General features: G+C 38.5%; 1 protein-coding gene across 3 annotated transcripts; it reads right to left on the bottom strand.

Moving 5' to 3' along the window:
* Window positions 1-1027: 1027 nt before the first annotated feature.
* LOC100719110 (granzyme B-like) lies at window positions 1028-12275 on the bottom strand. Of its 3 annotated transcripts, none has more exons than XM_063246249.1 (6): window positions 12161-12275; window positions 11002-11140; window positions 10404-10539; window positions 9989-10249; window positions 8759-8878; window positions 2381-3900 (listed from the first exon to the last, which is right to left on the bottom strand). In XM_063246249.1, the coding sequence occupies exons 1-5, from the start codon at window positions 12267-12269 to the stop codon at window positions 8813-8815; spliced, it is 711 nt and encodes a 236-aa protein (XP_063102319.1). In that variant the 5' UTR covers window positions 12270-12275; the 3' UTR covers window positions 2381-3900; window positions 8759-8812. The 3 variants fall into 3 exon arrangements, with proteins under 3 accessions (XP_023418631.2, XP_063102319.1, XP_063102314.1); XM_063246244.1 differs by lacking the exon at window positions 2381-3900 and adding an exon at window positions 5874-6377; XM_023562863.2 differs by lacking the exons at window positions 2381-3900; window positions 8759-8878 and adding an exon at window positions 1028-1303.
* Between the last annotated feature and the right edge of the window lie 12071 nt (window positions 12276-24346).

Genomic DNA, 24346 nt, shown 5'->3' on the forward strand with positions numbered 1-24346 from the left:
TATGTACACCATAGACCCTATGGCCCAGCACTTTTTTCTTTATTGGTACCTGTGATTGAATTCAGGACCTTGTGCTTGCTAGACGGGTCTGTGTCACTGAGCATAACCTGCAGCCCCTGGCCTAACCCTTTGTAAACCTTTTAAAAGAAACTGTTCCAGTCTAGCCACAGTCAGGATGAGTTTATAGTCGTAATCGCAGAAAAAAATATTGAAATTCTAATAAATAAATGTCAATCGACCAAGTCCAGTGCAAATCCTGATGTGAATAAAGATTTAAAGGAGTATCTGTAGTTGTAGAGAAACAAGGGGGTCCTAAGTCCAGTGGGAAAAAAGGCCACAACCCAAGGCTGAAGTGGGTGTCATTAACTTATAAAGAGAGGACTGGCTTTGATGTCCTGGGTGGGGTGATTTCAGGAGATTACAATGTCAAATCAGTGTCGCCTGGTAAGGACAGGACTTGGTAGACTGTGACAGTTCTCCGAAGGATAAGAATGGGCAGCCAGGTGGCTGTAAGCCAAGGTAAGCCTTGGTCTTAGAGGAGAATGGAGAAGGAAACGAATTTAAGGTGAGGGTGAAGAGTCATTCAGGTTACTCTGCACTCTTTGTTTATCCTTAAAGCTGTGGGAGAGACATATCCTCTTCAGGGATATCCTTCCTCTACCTAGCTTCGTAGGGCCCAGTGGTGACCTCAGTGGTGCCTGACAAATCTCTAGCAACTATGAAATCATCCCCGTTCCCTCTGCATGTGACACAGAAAGAGATCACATGTTCCCTCTGAGCCCCAGGAAGTGAGATGTACACTTTTTCTTCTGTTAGGTCTTAACTTTAGCCCCTTAAAAAAGAGATGCTGTGGAGAAACTAAAGTGTTTAAGGAGGAGCTGGTTAACTGTTTTGAGAGCGGATTTGGAAAGGTATTGATTGGAGAAGGAATGGAGGAGGCAGAAATCATCAGAACGATGTCACTGTCCTGCTTAGCATGGGGTTGGTCTCTAGGAACCAAATAAATTGAGCAAAGAAGAAACCAGCCTTCTTACTGAGATGAAACATTTATTTATTTGCTAGCATCTGCTCTAGAGTGATTCTAGATTCAGCTCCAAGTAAGATGGTTGCTCATAGAGGGAATTTAGTTTTCTGTGTGCAGTCAGCTCTGTTTCATAGTTTTCTTTATCCAGCTTAGAAACCATGAGACTTCGGTGAATACACGTGGTGTTGTTCCATTCTTTGGTCCATAGGAGACAATGCCCTGTGCCACATTATTACACACCAGGGGGCCTCCAGAGTTGTCGTGAGTGTCTAGAGCACTCTGAACTCCGGGCAAGGTAAACACGCACGCCTTGTCGGGACACGGGGGGTACAGCGCTTGGAAAAGAAAGACAGGAGAGACACCTTTGCTGTCTGCACCGCGTTACACTGCACTGCACTGCACTGTACGCACAATCTTTATTTTAGGATTCATATATAGTAAACCCGATCAATTCACAGAGCCCAGATAATTAAGTAGTGAAAAGGCATTCTTTGTGGCAAGCTACAACGTGACAGACTACAATGTTTATTCTAAAACTATCTAAGTGAAGTAAATAATCACAACCAGTTCTCACAACTTCTCTAGCCCAGGAAGAAATTCATTAGCTCAAGAATGTTGTTAATTTGTCTGCTGTTAGTGTCACAAAGGGTGGCCAGCCACTTCCTCAAGACTTCTGCAAAACAAAGCCAGCTCACAGTATGGATTCCAGAGGGTGAGGGCTCACTGAGAACGGGCATTCCCGTTCTACCTCCTTCTCGCATACCAGGGCGGCTATTGTAAATTGCAGGTTAGAGGGGGTTGGGCCTACAAAGTGACACCTTATCCCCCACACTTCCTTCCTTTTTATTTTTTAACAACAATTTCCATAAGATCAGGTTATTAATAGCATTTCGTCTTATGCAGTAAAAATACACAAGAACTATGGCAATGAGAACTATAATTAAACTAAGTCCCATGCCACTAAAAGTGTGGGTAATGCTCTGCCAGATTCCTTTGGAATCTAATCCTTTCAAAGATTGAGCAAGCAATTGCGCGAATTGTGCTAGAGATTCATCATCATTTTGCTTTGCAAAATCCTTGTCAATTTGATTATGCAAAGATTCTATTTCCTCCTGGGCAGAGGTGTTTCCATTTAAATACATTCTAATCATTTCCCATTCATGTTCTGTCTGATTATAAGGTCGTTGGGTTATACAGAAAGTAGTTGAATTCCAATCACATTTTAAAAACACTTGATGCTGAAGAGCCAATATTTTTTTACCCATCCATTCAACTGTTTGTTTAAGGAGGTCTATTTGTTGTTGTAGTCTGGCGTTTATCTGCCACTGAGTTAACCAAAGTTCATGAGAATTCTCATGCCATAATTCGACAACATGTTTTTCTTGCAAAGAGGTTTGTAAAGCTACTCCTGAGACTGCTGCTAGAGAGGCTACAGTTATCAGACTTAACAGTACAGCAACCACTATTCCAATAAATCTTTTTGTACGTTTTAACAGATGTTTAAAAAATTCAGTAGTAACAGAAATTACCGGGTCTTGAGACCAAGGTCGAGTTAAATTTACAGGCAACCAAATATGAGTTTTTTGTTGTAACAGCATAACTGTATAAGGCTTAGTGAAATTTAGTGTGTTATTTAAGCATGTAAACAATTGACAATTTAAACAAGTACAAGAAAAATGTGTAAAATTAAAAGTTCCCACTAAAAAGACATAAGGCAGAGGTGCACAAACAGTAATATTATACATTTTAAACCTAGTAAAATTATAAGTAGTAGATACAGATCGACTAGTCCCTGAATATGAAACATTGTACAAGGTTACAGGTTGCATAGCGGCTGGGATCTTCCAAATATGATTTTGAAGGTGATGAGGGTATTCTTCGGCTGCAACAGCAGGGTTAGCGATTCCACCATCTCCCCACCACAAGAGAGCCGTCTTTTGTTGAAATATAGGAGCTCCGTCAGTTATTTTCTTTGGATCTGGAAGACTATACACAACAGAGAGATTACATCTTGTCTCATTCCATTCAGCACATCCATTAACGAATTTTCCAAATGGTCCCCAAATAATATACCCATCAATATTTTTAGCAAATTTTCCCATACATAGTTGCCAAATTATGGGATTATAAGAAATATTTTTATAAGTAAATTCAGGGCATACAGGAAATGTATTTGTATCAGGTGCTGTTAAATTTCTCCAGGTAACATTAAAGGTTTGAGCAGCCAAGGCTTGAAGCCTTGTCCTTTTGTTGCCTGCTTTTATTCCATGTTGAATCCAATACTGCCATCCCAGAGGGATGCAAGGCGGTTCCCCAATGCAAATAGGCCTTTGATTACCATAATAAGTAAAATTGAATAGTGTCCCATCATCTTGATTGTGGGGGGTTAAATCAGCCCACGGTGCTGACAAAATTTCTCTAGGTGTGGTATAAAGTAAAATATCACTAGTTCCCCATTTTACAGGTTCTAATAAAGGGGGGTTTGGAATATATGCCCAGTACGAATGCGGAGGTACCTCAGTCCCCGATGCAACGGTGAGCAAGGCACATAAAGCTAAAAACAAGTTTTCAGGGTTTAAAGGCTTTCCTGCTTGAAGGACAAGCCGTTGCCCTTCTATGGTCAATTTCTTTAATTGTCCCCATGTAGGGAGGGGATTTAAATTTGGTCGCTGTGAGCGGCGGGATTTTCTTAGCTGTAATCTGGCCATGGCTGCGATAGGAACAAACTCAGCATCCTCAGCTTCTAGCTGGTTTCGCGCTCGCTTCTGAAGGCACGGTTCCGGTTCCTTGGGGAGTTGTCTCCGGGGCTGGTGAACAGGATCTGGAGACGCGGGTCCTGATCCATCGTCCAGGGACCCACTGCTGAATTCCATTTTCTGTGGAGATATAACCAAAACCTTTCCCCCTATAGAGCAATGTGCCCCTCTCCCATTCAGCCTCTGGAGCTGTTTTAGTCCAAATAGGTTCATTAATCACAAAAGGCTGTTGTTGCTGTTCAAAATGTTTTTCAGCTCTTGTTAATATTTCACCTTGTGGTAAATTGAGAAAATTTAAAATAAACAATGCTTGATGCAGTAATGTTTTTGGACTGTTTTGCAATTTAAACAGTATTGGTATCTGAATATCCTCCTGACTCCTCCTTTTTAATTTTTTAATTTGCAATTTAAGAGTGCCATGTGCTCTTTCAACAATAGCTTGACCCTGGGGGTTATATTCAATCCCTGTAATATGAATAATATTATGGAGATCACAAAATTGTTTAAATGTTCTGCTAGTATAAGCAGGTCCATTATCTGTTTTGATTTTAGAAGGAATTCCCATAACTGCAAAAGTCTCCAATAAATGTACAATAACATTTTTAGTGGATTCTCCCTGTTGAGCAGTAGCCCATAGAAATGAAGAATAGGTATCAATAACTACATGTACATAAGAAAGCCGACCAAAAGAAGGTACATGTGTAATATCCATTTGCCATAATTCATTAGGTTGAGTTCCTCGAGGGTTGACACCTGCGGGAATAATTCTTAAATGTAATGGTCTACAAATAGGGCAGGCTTTTACAATTTGTTTAGCTTTTGTAAAAGGTATCTTATATTTAAGATGCAAATGTCCTGCATTTGCATGATTAAATTGATGTTCTTCAACGGGTGTGGTGAACATAACTAAGGAATCCACTGCATTGTTACCTGATACTAATGGTCCGGGTAACTGAGAATGAGAACGTAAATGAGTAATAAAATAAGAATGATTTCTTTTTTGAACATGTATTTGTAAATTTTGAAATAAAGACAATAAAGCAGGCTTATTAGAATATAACACAGCTGAATAGATATTTGTCACTACTCCAACAGAATAGGCCGAATCGGCTATAATATTAATAGGTTGGTTATGAAAATCTAAAAACACTTGTAATATAGCAAAAAGTTCATTTTGTTGTACAGAGTTAAAATTTGTCTGACGTACCCAGTAAGATTTTTGAGTCCAATATGCAGCTTTATTTTTAGATCCATCTGTAAATATAGTCAAAGCTTGTGGAATTGGCTGTACAGCTAATAAGGTATTAACCACAAATTGTTGACGTCTAAAAAAATCCCATAATTTACTTTTAGGAAAATGATATGAAAAAGTTCCCATGAAATCTGCTAAAGCAATTTGTAAGGTTTCAGAAATATTCCCATTGTTCCTTAGTTAAAGGGATAACTATATTGTTTATATCTTCTCCTATCAAAGTTATAGAACGAGCTCTACCATTCATAATTAAAGCTGCAACCATGTCAATATAAGGCATAACATTTTTAGATTGCTTAGTTTTAGTGAATACCCATTCTACTGGCATAGCATTTTGACCTAAAACTGCAGAGGGATATTGAAAAGTATTAATAATATATAAAGTTAGAGGCAATTTAGGATCAATCCTAATTAAAAATGCATCCTTAATTCGTTGTTCTACAAACTGTAATTCTTGCTCGGCTTTTGTTGTTAAAGAACGAGGGCTGGATGGATCTGAAGAGCCCTGTAGAGTAGCAAACAAATGCTGTAATGCATGGGTAGGAATACCTAGTGTGGGACGAAGCCAATTAATATCCCCTAATAATTTTTGAAAATCATTTAAAGTGGATAACTTATCTCTCCTAATAGACATTTTTTGTGGAATCACCTTTTGTCTAGTAAGAATATATCCCAAATAATGACTAACTTCTTCCTTTTGAATTTTATCCTGTGCTATTACAAGTCCAAACGGAGAAAAATATTGAGGTAAAGTTTTTAAAATATCTTCTAAAACATTTCTATCACTATATGAGAATAAAATATCATCCATGAAATGAGCCGTATAAACCTGAGGCCATCGTGCACGCACTGGTTTTAATGCTGCATCAACATAAATTTGACATATAGTTGGGGAATTTTTCATTCCTTGGGGTAAAGTCCTCCATTGATATCTTTGATAAGGTCTTTGATAATTTGTTTGAGGAATTGAAAAAGCAAACCGTTTTCTATCTTCTGGATGTAATGGGATGTTAAAAAAACAATCTTGCAAATCTATAACATATACAAACCAACCAGCAGGGAGCGCTGAGGGTAAAGGAATACCGGGCTGAAGGGCTCCCATTTGAATTAAGGATGAATTTACAGCACGTAAGTCCGTTAAAAGTCTCCACTTGCCTGATTTCTTTTTTATCACAAATATTGGAGAATTCCAAGGAGATGTGGATGGTTCTATGTGATGTAGAAAAAGCTGTTGATCAATCAATTCCTGCGCTGCCTGTAACTTTTGAGTAGTCATAGGCCACTGATCTATCCAAATTGGGTCATCATTTTTCCAATTAAGCTTTAAAGGATTCATTTCCCTAGGCTGTAGAAACATGCAAAATATTAAAAATGTATATAAGCTCCCCATTGTTCTAATACATCTCTTCCTAAAATAGAAACTGGTACCTCTAAGATATAAGGTTTAATAACAGCAACTTGACCCTCTTCATTTTTTATATGTATATGCATTGTGGCTTGTCCAATTGTATTTACTGGAGTTTTACTTACTCCTTTTATATTACATGGAATAATAGTATAAGTAATATGAGAAGGCCAATCAGTAGGTTTAACAATAGTAATATCCGAGCCTGTATCTATAAGAGCCTGAATTTTCTTATGCTCAATAAAAATATTAATAAGAGGTTGTTGTTGAGATAATTTAGCTGTCCACATTACATTAATAGGGTTAGTGCTGCCGAACCCTCCTGTTCGCTGAACAACAGAGGATCCTATTGGGATATAAGGCAGTAAAATGAGTTGAGCTATACGTTCTCCCTTTAATAATTTATAATCTGTAAGTGAGGACATCAGAATCTGAATTTCTCCAGTATAATCTGCATCTATAATTCCTAAGTGAACAGTAATGCCTTTTTGATTTAAACTAGATCTACCCGTGAGCAAGCCAAAAGTTCCCGCAGGCAGAGGACCAAAAATTCCTGTAGGAATTCTCACGGGAGATTGTCCTCCTCTTAATTCTACATCTTTTAAGGCTGGTATGTCCACTGCGGCACTGTGTTGGGTGGCTGGCTGTAGGGAGAATACGGTAGAGTTACCCCATTGATTTGTCCGGGGCCCGGGGTAGGGCCCGTTCTCCCGTTTCCCTTTTGTTCAGCTGAATTAACTTGTTTACTCCTGCATTCACGAGCCCAATGATTTCCCTTCTTGCATTTTGGACATAAGCCAGGAGCTCTAGATCTCTTTTTTTGATCATTGCCTACAAGTTTTGGACAGGCCCTCTTTACATGTCCTATCTGACCACAATTAAAACATTTTAAAGACTGTTCCTTTTTAGATTGCCAATTAGTCCACGTGGTTGCCATGGTCTCAGCAAACAGTTGCATTTTCCTAGATTCTGAATTTAAATCTTTACATTGTTTTATAAAATTGTCAATCGTTCCAGTATCTTTTATTGGAATTAAAGCCCTTTTGCATTCATCATTAGCATTTTCAAAAGCTAACATTTTTAAGAGATGCTCTTGTAAGTCTTGTCCCACTACTGTTTTTTCTATAACATTTTGAAGTCTTGCAACGAACTCAACATACGGTTCATTGGCTCCTTGCAGAACTTTAGCCCAAGATCCATATTCTGATCCTTTAGGCCGTATTTTATCCCAAGCTTTTAAAGCAATATCTTTTAATTGAGCATGAATCTCTCTTGGAGCTCCTGCCTGATGCTCAACAGTATCAAAGAAACCTGTACCAGAGAGCATGGGATAAGAAAGGAGTCTAATATTCGGATCTCGATCGTCAGCATTTTGTCTTGCCTTTTCCGCACAACCTTCCATAAACCACATGTGCCACTGTAAATATTCTGGCTCCTTTAAAAGAATTTTGGCCAAGGCTTTCCAATCATAAGGAGCAAGATTACCATAGTGATCTGCTACTGATGTTATTAATTCTCTAGTGTAATGAGCCTGAGGGCCATAAAGGGTTACAGCCTTTTTTAATTTTGCTAAATCATCCATATTAAATGCTTCCCATCTAGGGGGAACTGCCTCTCCATCTATTGGCTGAGGCCTGATTACAGGGAAAGCAAAGGCAGGCTTTTCCTCATCAGAATCCCCTAATTTTGGTAAATCAGCCAAAGCTAGCTTGGCTTTACTCCAATTAGGGTTAGATGGAGGAGGTGCAGAGGGAACTACAGGCGGGTTCTGCTTAACGGAGAGTTGTTTCACCTCTTGTGTTAAATGCTGTATAGCCTGTAAAATTGGGCGATTGTCATAATTTGATATTGCTGCGGCAGCTAAAGCTGAGTCGGCTGTAGCGGATTTTACTTTTGGTTTGGACGCCTTTTCACTACTTAAAGCGATAGCGTCATTTTGAACTACATTCTGCTCCTCCTCTGTGAGGGGCAATTCCTGAATAACTGGCTTAATTTCTAGTTGAAGATTTTCTACAATATGTTCATCTTCCATAGCTTTTAATAAAGAGTACACAACCGACCAAATAGCCCAAAAACGTAAAGGAATCTTTTCCTCCTGTTGCATAGCCCTTTCTATACTAACCCTTGCCTTCCTCCATACTTCTACATCCAAAGTTCCTTCATCTGGAAACCAAGGATTATATTCTTTAATTGTATCAATACACATATCCAAGTCAGCTGACCTGAGCGATATGCCATATATAGATAATAAATGTTTAAGAATTTTTAAGAAAGGAGAGGAAGCAGATTGTCCCATTTCCCCGTAATAAAATTATACTTACCTTCCTAAGCGACCTTCGGAGTCCCTGAATTCGGGCGCCACTTGTCGTGAGTGTCTAGAGCACTCTGAACTCCGGGCAAGGTAAACACGCACGCCTTGTCGGGACACGGGGGGTACAGCGCTTGGAAAAGAAAGACAGGAGAGACACCTTTGCTGTCTGCACCGCGTTACACTGCACTGCACTGCACTGTACGCACAATCTTTATTTTAGGATTCATATATAGTAAACCCGATCAATTCACAGAGCCCAGATAATTAAGTAGTGAAAAGGCATTCTTTGTGGCAAGCTACAACGTGACAGACTACAATGTTTATTCTAAAACTATCTAAGTGAAGTAAATAATCACAACCAGTTCTCACAACTTCTCTAGCCCAGGAAGAAATTCATTAGCTCAAGAATGTTGTTAATTTGTCTGCTGTTAGTGTCACAAAGGGTGGCCAGCCACTTCCTCAAGACTTCTGCAAAACAAAGCCAGCTCACAGTATGGATTCCAGAGGGTGAGGGCTCACTGAGAACGGGCATTCCCGTTCTACCTCCTTCTCGCATACCAGGGCGGCTATTGTAAATTGCAGGTTAGAGGGGGTTGGGCCTACAAAGTGACACCTTATCCCCCACACAGAGTCACCCTGGAAATAGAGAGTATGTCTGTGAACCAGTGCACCACCTCTCACTTCCTTTATCCCAAATTCCCTCATGCAGTACTGATTGTAATGTCTCCTTGGGAGAGTTTAGAGGGAACTACAGGCTCTTAGCTGCTGAGCGCTGACTATGGACATTTTCACTCTTGTAGCAGCCTTTGTCTTCATCCCCAGGTCTGGACCTCACCCCTGTAGAGTTGTGAGGACTATTGATTACAGGCCAGGAACACTGATGAGCAGTTCCCACACTCAGCACAGAGAATGAGTTCATTGACCAAGAGGGCTGCCGTCTCAGAGGAGAATATGTAATTCCTGCACACCAAGGAAACATTTTTGTGGTTCCTGTGCCATGAGCTCAGGCAATGTGTTGCAAACTGAAGCTTCCAGTGGGGTTTCCTTCACCAGAGGCCCCTTAGTAAAGTGGTAGCGGCTCTATTACTTCCCAGCTCAGGAAGCTGCCTTCTTCTCTTTTCTGGGAGAAACACCACAGCATACGGGGTGATAGAATTCATGATACTTGGGTCTCCTGGTACTAGATCTGTCCCAAACACTCTTTCCCACAAAGCCAGGTGTAAAAGATGCCTAGTCTTACCTGAAAAGAAGCGTTTTTAATCTTTGGGTCTCCCACACAAATCTCAGTAGCCCGATCATAATGCTTTGGAAAGAGATCCTCACACTTGTCGTCCTTTTGTGCTACCATCTCCACTTCCTGCAGTGTGCTTGGAAATCTTCCCTCTGGGGACAATTGTCCCCATCCAGCCACCTGGCACCGGGTACCTGGCTTCACCTGGGTCATCCTCTTGGGCAGCTTGAGGAGCTGCACAGCTTTAGTCAGCTTGGCCTTTTTCTCCAGCTGGTGGAAAATAAGTAAGGAAGTCCAGTTCAGTGTATGCTCCTGGGTATGCACAGTGTGATGGATATGATGGCAAAGAGGGCAGGGGCAGGGTGCCAGTGGGAGTGGCAACCATTCTTGAGGAGAGCAAGAGTGACAAGGACATGTGCCTTACCTTCAGCAGCATGATGTCGTTGATGCGTTTATTCTGATTATAGTCTGGGTGGGAAAACGTGTTTTGTACATGGAAGACCTGCTGGGTGTTCTCTTGTTCCTTGATGTTGTGAGCCCCCAAGGTGACTTCTATTTGGCTGTACAGAGAGGGAAGTGGATTGGTGGATGGGGAGCAACAAAAGACACAACCCAGGAGCTCTAAAAGCAGGCCACAGCTGATACAGGATACAGCTGTAGATGACAGAGGGCAGCCTGCCTGAATTACTGTTCCTCCTTTTTAGTACCGAGGGAGGGCACCTTGAGCACCAGAGGTTCTCAGTGGTCAGTGCCTCCAGGAAAGTACATGAAACTGCTTTACTTTGCTTGGTTATGCCAAAGCATGGTTCTGGGTCTACATGTAATCAGGTTTGATTTCCCAAGTTTTCCTTGTATCAGGAATTCTTTGGAGCCACATTGCTTCTCTCCCCTTGAGAAATGAGGACCCTTTCTCACCCTCACCAGTCCTCCTCATGTATATGTCCATGAGCTCAGCGAGCTCCCCAGCAAAAGGGCTCTGAGAAGTGTTTCCTGTAGACTGTAAACTGTTTTTCCTTTCTCACCTCCCTAAACAGTGAGCAGCTGTCAGCACAAAGTCCTCTTGAATCAGGAAGCCACCACAAATGTTTCTAGAATTGATCTTAAGGTAAGCCATGTAGGGGCGGGAGTGGGGTTTGGCTTCATGTCCCCCGATGATCTCTCCTGAAAACAAGAAGAAGACTGGGTGCAGCCACTGAGTCCCTGAACAAGTGTCTATTTACAGTCTCTTAGCAGTTGGGCATATGGGAGCCTGCAGTTGCCTGAAGTGGACAGGAACCTAGAGGAAGATGCCTCAACTTGTTTTCCAAAGTGCAGGAAATTGCGTCTTTTTCTACAAATCCTTTTCCTCTGTTTGATTGGAGATGACTATATGTATCAGGGGAAAATAAAACCCCTGAGGATTTTCCTCATTCCTCTGCTTACTTTTTACTTCCCTTCAGTAAATAAATCCCTTCTGAGTCCTGTGATGTCTATGATGGTGATGCTTCCTCATGGCAGGCCTCTAGGTGTACTGTAGGTGAGGTCTTATCCTCTTTCCTAGGACCTGACCTGTAGAGGGTGTCTCAGAACAGTTCCCTGGCAGCATGAAGGAATAGCTGCAGTTAGTGTCTGGTTAGTAGAGCAGTGCAGATGGGATTCTGGAAGCAGAGAAGAGTGAGTCTGCCTCTGTCGCTCCTACTGGAAAACAGAGGAGCCACTGAATTCTGGAGGAGGAAAGCAAATCTGGAGAAAGTTAATAGGAGTGAAGAGAGGCAAAAAAGGTGTTCTGAGGACAGAGATTCCATCTATTCTGGAGTCACTGAGCTCTGGGCATCTCTTCTAGGCAGTTGCTGAATGCAAAGCCTTTCCCCTCCACTGACCTGGATGACAGGCCTATTGTGCCCTGTTTAAGACTATCTGATATTTTCTCCTTTTTACTTCTCACCTGCATGAATGTTGAAGAAAGACTCTTTCTAGATGTGCAAGCTGAGGCTTACTAAGGGCACAGTATCCACTGGCTCTTCTTGAGAACAAACTGTTAGCTTATGCAGTGTCCTACCTGAGGCGTTCGGATGGAATTGGAGTTCAGATTCAGAGCAATGCTGGCAGACAGAAGGCTCTGGGGGTGTTGCATAGGGACAGGAGATTCATGTGCTCTGTGCAAGAAGATTGGGCCTCTGGAGGGAGGAGATGGTCACTCACCTGACTCTGCTCTGGGGAGCAGAAAGAAGGCCAACAGGGGCAGGAACAGCTGCATCTTCTCAAGAAGCAAGAAGCATCTCCAAGTCAGAGCTTCTGAAGATTTGTCCATGTTGTCTTTAAGACCCCAGCAGAGGAAAGGGGAGGAGTTTGCTCAGTGACCTCATGTTTGCCATTGGTTTTGTGGTGCTTTACCCTGAGAGGCTTTCTAAAAAAACACACTACTGCCACTGCCTGCTCTCATCATGACATCTTTTAAGTGTGTGAGACTCATACAATGACCACAGCTGGTGAGTCAGATCAACTCATGTGTTCCTGTCCTCACCAGAAACCAAGGCGTGCAAGGTGAGTCTGTAGGATGTGGTATTGGCCAGGACATTCTCAGAAACCTGGATTCCCAGTGACAGAATTATCAATGCCAGGTTTCATCAGGGTAGTTTTAGAAGCATTTGAGTATTAGGACCTTCTCTTGTGCTAGGAGCAAGCATGCTGGAGAGTGAGCTGCCCATCTGGTGAAAGAGACAGAAACCCAGTAACCCTACTTCAGGAAGGCCAGAGTGGATCGATATACTTAGGAATAACAAAGCACAACCATCATCCACTCAATCTACCTGGTGACACTGACATCATCATAGCCTCCTTCCAAGGGAATCCTAAACATCTCCTATTTAATTATAAGCATTCAGCATGATGGAGTCAGCCTCTCTTCTCAATATTTTTAAACAAAGTGTCTGCACTTGGCATTTTTGGTCTAAATTGGCCAATTGCTGTGAGTCCTTGCAATTCAGTCTATGTCTTGACATAGGTTACTCCCATTGCTTTGGTTGTGCTGTTGTGGATCCCAGTAGAACCTCCTAAACTAAATATGGAGGTGTTTGGGGGTGTATATCAGGATACTGATCTCTTGTTTTTAGGGCTCCTTGTCTTTTCTCTTCTTCCCATTCTATAGGAATTGAGAGTTGCCTTGCTCCATGAAATCCTTCTGCCATAGTGTTCCTGTTTTGAAGCCTGCCTGTCTGAATCCACTGCATCTCTGTTGCTCAAGGGCCAGCTGTAGGTGTGAACAATTTGATTTGGTGATATAGGCTTCCTGTTCATGTTTTACATGTTTTTCTATAAGGAATATTACACTTGAGAAGAAAAAATTCCAGTGTATATTTCTTTTCAATGGAGGAACATCAAAGTTTATCAAAGCTGAGCTTGTTTTTAACTTAACTTTCCCAGTAGTAAATAATCAAAAGGCAAAATTTTCTTTCTGACTGTAATTATAAAACATATTCATTAAGAAAATTCACAGAGAAGGATGGAAAAATAACAAGCATTTATCTATCTCCCCCAGACAATTGAAAATTTTATTATACATATTTCTGTTACATAATGATTATACTTATTGTGGGAATTTTGTATGTAATCCATCTTATTTCTTCTTGTCCTCTTGTCTCTTCTCTTTCCCCTCCTTACAACGATTAGTCCTCTTCTTATCTGAAAATAATCTATCACTGTTTCTTGTTATGTATCTTTTATTTGACGCTTTAATTCATTTATACTTTAGGTTTCTTATAAAAGAAAAACCATGTGATATTTAATGTTGTGTTGATAGTTTATTTCACTTAACATTGTGGTCCTAAGTAAAACCATTTTCTATGAATGACTCATGTTTGTCCTGCTTATAGAAGAGTAGTACTCCATTGTGTACAAAGCTTCATTTTTAAAAATGCATCTGTTGCTGGACAGACAAACAGTGTGCTTCTAAGTTATAGCTGTTATGAATTGTGCTACTATGAACATGGATATCTGTATATCACTGTAATAAGATTTCTCACTCTTTTAGGAAGATAGGGAAACTGCTATCTTTAGAAGGGAGACAACTGGGCTGAAGAGAAGTTTACTTTTAATTTTCTGAGGAATCACTGTACTGATTTCCACAGTCTTATAAACAGCCCATTAAACTTATGTGGTGAGCATATTAACTCAGGGCAATGCTTTTATATACAATGAAATTTACTTCCTATTGTACTCATTCTTAATTAATCTTAAAATTTAAACATTTTAACCACATTTAAAATATCCAGTTAGTCAGTATTATCTTAATAATTGTTTCATAGTGTTATTAAAAATTTAATATGCAATAAATTTGTAAAGTAAATTTAAAAAACAACATAAACAAAGTATAAATATTAAAACTCTACCAGCACCTTTTGCTCAGTGGCATAAACAATTAAAATTACCTGATTTTCTTCACTCATTAATATTTAGCTTTAATGTTTTGAAATATGATCTAATACATTTTTCATTGTTAAATTTAACAAGGGATGATGCTAAACATATTTATGACTCATTTTTAAAACTGAGGGGAAGTTAACATGTCACATGTGTAACTATTTTCAAGCATAAAATTCAGTAGAATTTATGGCATTCAAAATGTGCATTTGGAATTTCAAAATATTTTTAGCACCTCAGAACATTGTATAAATATTAAATGATTGCTCTGCATTTAGCTTTTTTTCACCGTCCTGCTCACTGCACTGCTAATCTTTTTTCACTATGCACTTCTCTATTTTGAATATTGCATGGTTGGATCATGTTTCTGAAATCATTCTTTAAAACTTTGGCAAGTTTAAACTATTTATATATAAACATATTACTTATAATGAAGGTCTTATTTCTGGCATTGTGGTACTTGTTTTTTATGTCATGTGTTTTTCACTAATCAGTTCTTTCCATAGTGCCTTGTCATTTCTTATAGGCTGGCACATTTAAAAATTCGGGACATACACTTTTTTGGTTTGTTTGTTTCTGGTTGTCCTTGAGGTTGAATCCAGGATCTTTAGACTGAGATACATCTTATATTTCTCTTTAGTTTTTATTTTGAGACAAGATTTCATTAAATTGCTTTGGCTAGGTCTTAGGTTTCTCCTGCAGCAGCCTTCCAGATTCTTGGGACTGCAGGCATCGGCCTCTATCCCTCACTTATTGCTGAGTGATGAAGGACAGATTTTTTAGATGTAGAATCCTTGGTTGACGGTTTTCTTTTTCTTTTTTCTTGGTACTGAGGATTGAATTTACACCCTGCACTTGCCAGGCAGGCACTGTGCCCTTAAGCTATATATACTGCCCAACAGGACTTTATTTCTGCACTGTAAGGAGATGGTCCCAGTGCCTTTGGCCCTTAAGGTTTCTGATGTGAGATCAACTGTTAATCTCATTGAGAACCATTTTCTGGGCTGAGTCACTTCTGTTTGGCTGTTTGGAAGGTTTTCTCTTTGTGTTGTAACAGTTTCCTTGTAGTAAGTGCCCTTTTGAGTTTTGAGTTTAACCTGCTTAGAAATTTTGAGCTCATTGGGGTTGTATATTCTTATACTTCATCATATTTGGGAAGTTTGGGTCCAATGTTTATTGGAAATGTTTTTGATTTTGAAATCATCTTTCTTTCTTCAGTATTTTGAACTTCCATTCTCTCTCTCTCTCTCTCTCTCTATATATATATATATATATATATATATATGTAATATATGATATTGAATGATATATAATATATATATTTTATATATATATATATATATATATATATATATATATATATGATATACATGATATTGAATGTGTCCTATAGACCCTTAGGCTTTGTTCATATTTCTTTATTTCTTTGTTTTCTCAGACTGAGTTATTTCATTTTTATGAAAATTTCACTAGTTCTTTTCTTCTCTTTGTTCAGATCTGTAGTTGGACTTTGTTAGTGAACTTTACATTTCAACTATCATGCTTTAGCTCCAGATATAAACATTTTTATTTTTATGAGTATTTTTTTACTTTTTTGTACATCGTGTCTGGTTTTATTTCGTTATTTGTAAGTTCACTTCAGGGTTTCAGTATTTTAAAGTAGGCGGATTTAAAACTTTGGTTAGTCTATCCAATGCCTTAGAGGTTCAAAAATGTTTACATAAAACTCAATTTTGTGAGTGGGTAATACTTTATTATTCCTTTTTATTCTCTGTAATTCTTTGCTCAAAACTAGTCATTGAGTGTATTGTAAATGTGAAAGTTTCCTCACAATGTAAAGTCTATTTTCCTTTCCATAGCATTTTGTTTAAACAGGGCCCAAAGTTTATACTTTATCTTTCTACAGGGATGGGTTCTTTCTCTTCTCATTTTTCTCAGGGTCTCATGCTGTGAACATTCTCACCACATCTATGAAGGATGTGGCAGATGTATATTTTGTGGTAGGTAAGAAATGTGCTGAATCATTTACCGAAATGTCCAGTGTATGATTGTAAAATTGATGTTAAAGAAACCTTTGTATCTCTAACTTCTGCTTGCTAATTATTGTGGTGTATCTTTATTATCTTGCATTGGTATGACAGACCACAAATAGAAATCCCTCTTCTATTTGGCTTCTGTTCCCAACTAAAAACTCAAGACCAACCTAATGCATATACGTAAAAAGAGCAGGCAGTCTAGACCATTCCAGGCTGCCCTTCAAGGTGTGCTCTGTTTGAAATTAGGTATTTCAGAAAACTGAGAACATTGTTGTCATTGTATATGTCTAAATATTCCCACAAATCCTCATTCAGTCTTAAATGTGGCTTTTTTCAGTATGCAGAATGTGTGACACTGAGATTGATTCATGGTACAATGCTAAGGTCAAGGACTTTGGGATTAAGTGTGTGAGTGATTCCTGTTCTGTGTAACCTGGATAAAATACAAGGCATAGAAAGTGCCATGGTTGTCCCTTGTCCAGTTTTTTTGAATTCTCCCTGCCTTGAACCGCTTTCACTCTGCAATGCCTCTATGCCTTGCCACCCTGTCTGGAAATCACTCAGCTATGGACTGAAAGCTGTGCAAATTGGGAGTTAAATAAACCTATTTCCCTTGCAGGTTTTGTGTTGGGCATTTTGTCTTATTCATGAAAGAAAAGTCGTCCTGAGAGTTGTATTGGTGGCACAGTGCTAGGGTGACTTACTGAGAAACCAATTGCTTCCTTATTGTCATTAATTCTGTATGCTGAATCACTTGCCCAAACTTTCAAGAGGAGACTTTATACTGTAGCCTGGAACACTCAGAAGTATTTATGGACTACAGTAAATTCTCCAAAGCTTTGTATCTCTCCTTGAGGCTCCAAGGTGTCTGTTCCCCAGTCCCTCTAGCCTTACATATTAAGACTCTGAATTTGCAGGTATGAGCTCTTAACTACTTATGCACAGATTATCAGTGGTACTTAAGAACTCCAGAGAACATAATGGGAACTGGAATTAGTGGGACTGGTATCGGTTCACACTGTTGGTTTAGGTTCTTGCTCTCCAGAAATCTCACTGTTGCTCCAGTCATCACAGAATCAGTAAGACCACGGTTTTATTTTTCCCTATATTTTATAATGATTAAATGAAGAGGAATTAGTTAGTTGTGAGAGGCTTTCCAGCCTAGGTGCTGTGAAATTTTTCTGAAGGATGGATCTTTTATGGTGTAGTGAACTGCTGGCTGAGTCATAAAAATCTGAAGAAGTAAGGTAAAGGCACATCATAGTTATCCTGAAATAATTTGTGACTATTACTTAGTAGCAGAATGTATGAAGCAAACACAATAAAAAGGAAGATAAAGGGCATCATTATTAATCCATACCTTACCATGTTTTAAGAGGGATTTATTTAGCTTATCACACTGCAGTATCTATATCCTGCACTGGACTTACATTTACACATTCTAAGATGAAACAGTCAGCGATATTAAGTGATGTACCAATAGTCACATGGTTCTGAAAGTTTGGTACACACACAGAGAGAGAGAGAGAGAAGATGCATGATTACTATACTGAAAACTGTCCATCACTCGTACAAGTCATCAAAACAACACTGGACAGATTTCAGGTCAGCAAAAGGAAGTGATCTGATAACTAGAGATGTCTTTTGAATGGTCACTCTAGAAAGTCTAGATATTTTCTTTTCAGGCAATTCTTGCAATAGATGCAGGAGGATATCTTAGTGATAATTAGAGATGTCTTTTGAATGGTCACTCTAGAAAGTCTAGATATTTTCTTTTCAGGCAGTTCTTGCAATAGACACATATCTTAGTATGCTGGCAGGAGGATATCTTAGTATGCTGGCAGGTTACAGTGGGTTTTGGGGGAAAGATCACTAGACAGATTTCAGTGCAGCTCGGAGTTTTTCTGTCAGTTGGAAGAGTCTGAGGTTTAGAATTCTGGACTTTGTTTCAGTTACATGGCTCAGTTGCCTATTTCTGGATTTCATGATCTCATTTGACAGAGACACTATAGGCTATATAAAAGGCCTTTAAAATGTTTTTAACTATAATGCCAGTTAAAATGGGAAATGTGAGTGTCAACACAGCGTTTTGAATCTCAGTCTGTAACTTTCTATATGCAATACTTCTGTGTTTTTCTAAATTTTCATATATATTGCCACACCTGTATGCATATTAATTATATGGTTTTGTATATGATTATATATGCAGAACATATGTGTAGATTTATATTTGTGTGTGTTCATGTACATCATTTCTATATTATTTTGTTTCTTTGTATGTCTTCATTTTTACCTTTTCAAGCATAGCCTGGAACATCTGTGTCACAGGAGATATTTTTTTCACTCAGAATTTTGAAGTCAGTTTTTTCACCCTTATTATGAAGATGACCCGAGTCATTAAGATATTCTGCTACCATATTCTCCCTGAACAAAAAGAAGGCAGGTGGCAGAGGATGGTATTATCCCAATGTGAAATGAATTTTATATTGGTTTCGAGTGAGTATTTTGGATGAGGGGTCCTTGTGCACAAGGGTAACTAGATAACACTCCAGTTGGCATCAGGATGACAGGGAATGATTGTTCGCTATGCTTGAGCGAAAAACGGCCTAATAATATGGACACAGTGTCAACAGTTGGTCTCATAGCACAAGTGTGGTCTGTACATTAAACGCTGTCTCACTTTGAGGGGTCACTGTGGGCTTGGAAAGGAAACATGTAGCATTAACCATTATGGTTTGTGGGTTAGGGCCGTTGTTCAATTTTTTAGTGCTATGTGAACTTCTTTGAATCTAATGTTCTTTAAAAAATGTAATAGTATGTGGTATGTCTTCCTTGTTTGAGTTTGCACTACACTTTGAGGTAAACCATAAAATGTGACTGCTCTTTTTTAGTTTTTCCTCCTGTACGCCTGCATCTCACAGTGCGTACACATTTGGAAACCTTCAGACCAGAAGATCTACCCAGTCTTTCTAATTCCCTATTTACTGCACTAACTTAAAATGTGACAAATCTCATGATTTTTTTTAGTGTAAGAAACATAAATGCTGTTATACTAAAAAGTTTTCATTTATGTGGATTTCTCAGACAGATTCAGGCTAACCTAATTAAACTGGGTGAAGAAACAAGGCATTGATAGAATGTCAGATGGCTGAAGTTTGTGAAGGTTTGGAGGTCTCCCACCAAGCTTGCTTTTGAACCTCCAGCACCTGGCACCTGCTTTATATCTGTTTACTGATGAATAGCAAATGGGTGCTTTCAGTCCTTCCGAAGAAAAATCTTGTAGCTATTCTAAAGGTAGCTACAACCTGGGGTGGCACTTATGGTCTTGGAGCAGAGGTTATGTTGGTATTGGTGAAGCAGGGCTGAAGCTATTGAATTAGTTCCTTTCTCAGTGCATGCTGAGCTCATGAGGGTTGTTGGGCCAGGTATGAGAGTTTTGTTTGCATAGCCAAAAAATGGAACTAAGAGCTTTTGGGAGAATTATTCCCTGAATTTTCCCTACGACTATCCTGGGACCAGCAAATACTGACTTCTTGGAATCACTCTCAGACAACTTAAGAGACAGAAACAAGACCTACCTGAATAAAAGTCCCTGTTAGTCAATTGTAAAAGTCCCGTTAGACAAAGACATGCTCAGGGAGTACTGTGTGAAGAAATGAATAGAAACACTGGGTCAGGTCAAGGTCATTTGAAGGTGAAGTGCTAGGCTGGAGGATCTTGTAAAGCAGGTGTGTGCAACCCATTGCCTGAAGGCTTTAAATGTCTCCCAAAAGCAGTCCCACAAGAACACATACTTTTAGCAATTTTCTGTGATTTTCAGCACTATTTTTTACTATTTGACTGTACAGTGCTCTTGCACAGACTGTGTGACACTGGCACTCTGTTAGCATGGGGACAGAGCAGTGTTAACTCTACCCTCCGTGCTCACCACACACAGTGCATTCATGAACTTCTGTTTACAAGGATGAAGAACAGAAAGCATAAAAATATACCAAAATTTTCTGAGAAGCATCTTGAAAACTCACTCAAAATTGTAACCACTTCCATTGAACCAGTTATGGTTGAATTGGTTTTACAAATCAGGCCAAAGATGCCATTAGCTTTAGGTTTGCATTTTCCCCTTTAAAACAGTGAAAAGAAAAATATAAATGTTTTGATATTCATATACATTAGATATATTATAGATTTAAAATGTACCCCATGACCATTTCTCTTTACATCTGTAGACCAAAAAATAAACTAGTGTTTGGATACGTGTGGTGTAAATGGTCCAAATTTTCACACTGGGTTAGGAAAGACCATGGACGCATGAGACAGTTGGGCATGGGGGAAATAAGCAGTGTGTCAGCTTCCTAGCTCCCCAGCATTCCTGGCTGTCCTGATCAGGCGAAATCATGTGCACCCTGCCTGGGCTTTTATTTCTCCTCATTGCAGAGGAGACAGAAAAATACGAAGGAGGTCCTGTTTCACACAGGAGTTTGTAAGCTCTTTTCTTGCTTAATCATAAACGGCTATGATGTTGTAGTAACTTCTATCATCATTTCAGGTGACTGCTTTCCTTTTGTCCCTTACAGGTAGCTTTTGAACACATTTACTTCAGTAATTTCCCTTTTGTCTCCTGGCGGGTTACTCACTTTCTCCTTAGTGCATATAATGCTCTCAGGAATATCATTTATATATTTGTCTCAGTCTTCTGAGGATATGCAGGTGAAATAGGTTGGCTAGCCTTCAATTTGCACTTACCATATGTATTTCTCATCTGTATCTGATAAGATTGGCTAGCTGTTTATTCACATGTAGGCTGTTTAAAGTAATTGGTTTTTTAATAAATCATTGACAGTATATGAAGTTAAATTATTTTCTTTATAATTAGTGATTTTCTTTTGGGAGAGTGATGGGGGGAAAATAACTGCTTAGTGTTCTTAGCCTCATTTTCCCTAGGGCGCCTAAAAATCCTGCCTCGCGTTTATAATACTATATTATGTGGATACATCATGACTCCGTCTTCCTAATTTGTTATCATTCCAACTATTTCTAATTTCTGATAATATTAGGCAGTATTGAAACTAGAATCTTTATGCTGAAGCTCAGTGTATGCTGTGTGTAGTGCTGTGTGTGTGCTCCTGTGCCCGCACTTTCATTTCTGTTTGCAGGAGAATTACTGTGCTGTATTATTGTCAGTTGTCACAAATGTTGCACCAGGGGAAAATGTTGGTAATGAGGGAGATTGCACATGTGTGGGACCAGGGATTTGGGGGAAATCTCTGTATTTACCTATCCAGTTTTCTATAAAAATTAAATTGCTGTTTAAAATTTGAAGAGTTTACTGTAATATTAAAAAGGTTCTTTAAAACAAATATAAGCCAAAAGGAATAAACAAGCCAGTCAAGATTTATAGAATAGTTGATACAAGTAAAGTAAGAGTGCATGTAAAAATAATCATATCAATAACTATATAAAACATAATTCAGAATAATTCATAAATCAGTAGAAGTCCAAGATAATCAAGTGTGGATAAAAGCAAAATATAAACACATGTTATACATAATACATTGCAAAAGTTAAAAGGAGAATGAAAATAGAAGTACACACAGAATACCTGTATAGGTGTAAAAGTAACAGAAAATACCGATTTTTAAGAAAATAGCATTGAGAAGGACATGTACAGTCCTTCCATGAGGACTATCAGTTTAATTCCTTGGGAAGATATATCAATTTTAATTCACTTGATTGAATATAATTGACAAAATCAAATTTACTTAAGTTGCACAACATCATGTTTTGGGATAGCTGTGCACTATGAACCATTGCTACAGTCATCTCACACTCAGTAAATTTTCACTCCTTCTGCTTAAAATGTTTTACAATAGCACAAGTCAGAAATACTTTTAACCAAAAAGAAAATGTGTTCAGCATCTCATTCTCAGAGTCATTAAAGTGTTAGTGAATACAGTTCTCAAAGATTTCATGCTTCTATATTAATGCATTTTTGAAAATAAAACTATTTATCATGTTCCCGTATAAGATTTTGTACCTAATGAAGTGCACTGGACACATTTTTACCTCAGTAAATTCATGTCATAACTTAATGACATACTTAATAACTTTTTCCATTCAAAATAGTTCCTTGATGACAACTTTCTCTTGCTCCTCTTTATTTCCTATCTGTGTGTCAAATAATAGTCTTCCTACTATTTTAATGTCATGTTTTACATTCCACATATTAGGGAAAACATACAATATTTGTCTTTCTGAAATGTATATTTTCATTTAACTTGATCACCTTCAGTTTCGTCCTTTTTGAAAAAACTTGATTTGATTCTCTTGATGGCCAAATAACATACCATTGTACGCATACACCACAATTTATTATTGTTGTTATTATTACTTTCTTTTATAACTGGAAAAAGAAAACATAACAAAATAGAACAAAGCAGATCAGAAGAAAACAATGTAAGTGATATAGATTTCAATGCAAGATAGTAGGAAATCTACCATGGCTAGCATGTCTCTTGTTTTCTTCTAAATTGTTGTCTAGATCTTTAAACACAATGAATTTATACAAAACAATGTAGTATAAAACAGAAACAGAATAATCTAGGCATTACAGGCCTTCAAAACCAGTTAGAAAATCAACAATAACTGCCATAATGTCTCGTGTTCTCCTCAAAATGGAGTTGTCCATCCCTTGATGTATGTTGAAATTCAGTAACAGAAAACAGACTAAAACCACTCTGAACAAAGAATAAAAGCATTACAGGATTTTACAGCATGATGATATGGCATCAGCAATGGATACCATAATGTCTCTTTTTCCTCAAAGTATCTGTTCATCCTGTCATGCATAATATAATTGATTCTCTTAAACTGTTTAGGAGAAATTCTAGACAAGTATAAGCCTCTTCATGTATACCTATTCTTTCTGTATTAGCAGCAAAAACCAAAAAAAAAAAAAACAGATTACTAGAAAAACAAAAAACAAAAAGGCAAATAAATGACGATATATAAATTCCCCAAACAATCACGATATAGGCCTGCAAATCAAGGTGACAGGAGCATAATCAGGGTTGTTACTTTGTATCCTGATCTTCACAAGAGTTCCTCAGATCACCAGACCCAAATATGCCAAATAGTTCCATTCCCATTAATGTTAACTGTTTTGTTCCAAGAACTAATAGAATTTTTATCACAATCATCTTAGCTATCCTGTGTGTTCATACAAATTTAGATATTTTTTACTTTCCCTTCCTATTTCTTTTTCCTCCTTTTCTCTGAGATACTCTTTTTTCTCGTTAGAGCAGTTACTTTCCCTATCACTGTATTTACTGAGGATTTTGTATCTTTTATACTCTTACCATCTCTTACACTAGGGAGACAGTACAGTATTTACACATGTGAGTTTGATCTGTTTCATGTATGAGTATTGTGTCAAATTGCATTCATTTACCTATAAATATTTCAATGTGATCATTCTTTATAGCTGAGTAGTACTCCTTGTACCAAAGTACCACATCTTTTTTATCATTCCTCAGTTGATGGGCATTTAGGTTGTTTCCAAGATCTGGCTAACACAGATTGTACTGCTATAAACATGGGTGCACACATATCAGTGTGACCTGATGTTTTCAGTTTTTCTGGAAATGTGCCCAGAAGTGGAATAGCTGGGTAAAATGGGACTTCTAATCCCAGCTTTTAGGGAACCTCTAGACTGAACCCCATGGTGGGTGCACCAGTCTCCTGCACCAACAGTGCCGGAGGGTTCCTTTTACCCACAGACTCTCCAGCATTTGTTGTTTGTAGTTTTCTTGATTCTTGCCATTCTTTCTGGAGTGAGATGCAACCTCAGTGTAACTCGAATGTGCATTTGTCTAACAAACAATGATGATGAATATTTTTTCATGTATTTATTTGCCATTTGTATTTCTTTATCAGA

This window comes from Cavia porcellus, unplaced genomic scaffold (assembly GCF_034190915.1).
Source record: "Cavia porcellus strain 051 isolate PalLab524CR breed Dunkin Hartley unplaced genomic scaffold, mCavPor4.1 scaffold_1, whole genome shotgun sequence".
Taxonomy (NCBI): Eukaryota; Metazoa; Chordata; class Mammalia; order Rodentia; family Caviidae; genus Cavia; species Cavia porcellus.

Coding starts and splice junctions, on each gene's coding strand:
- LOC100719110 (XM_023562863.2), bottom strand. CDS start 12,269: ATGGACAAATCTTCAGAAGCTCTGACTTGGAGATGCTTCTTGCTTCTT. Junction 10,250..10,403: donor ACGACATCATGCTGCTGAAG/GTAAGGCACATG, acceptor ATTTTCCACCAG/CTGGAGAAAAAGGCCAAGCT. Junction 1,304..9,988: donor TTAAAAACGCTTCTTTTCAG/GTAAGACTAGGC, acceptor CCCGGAGTTCAG/AGTGCTCTAGACACTCACGA.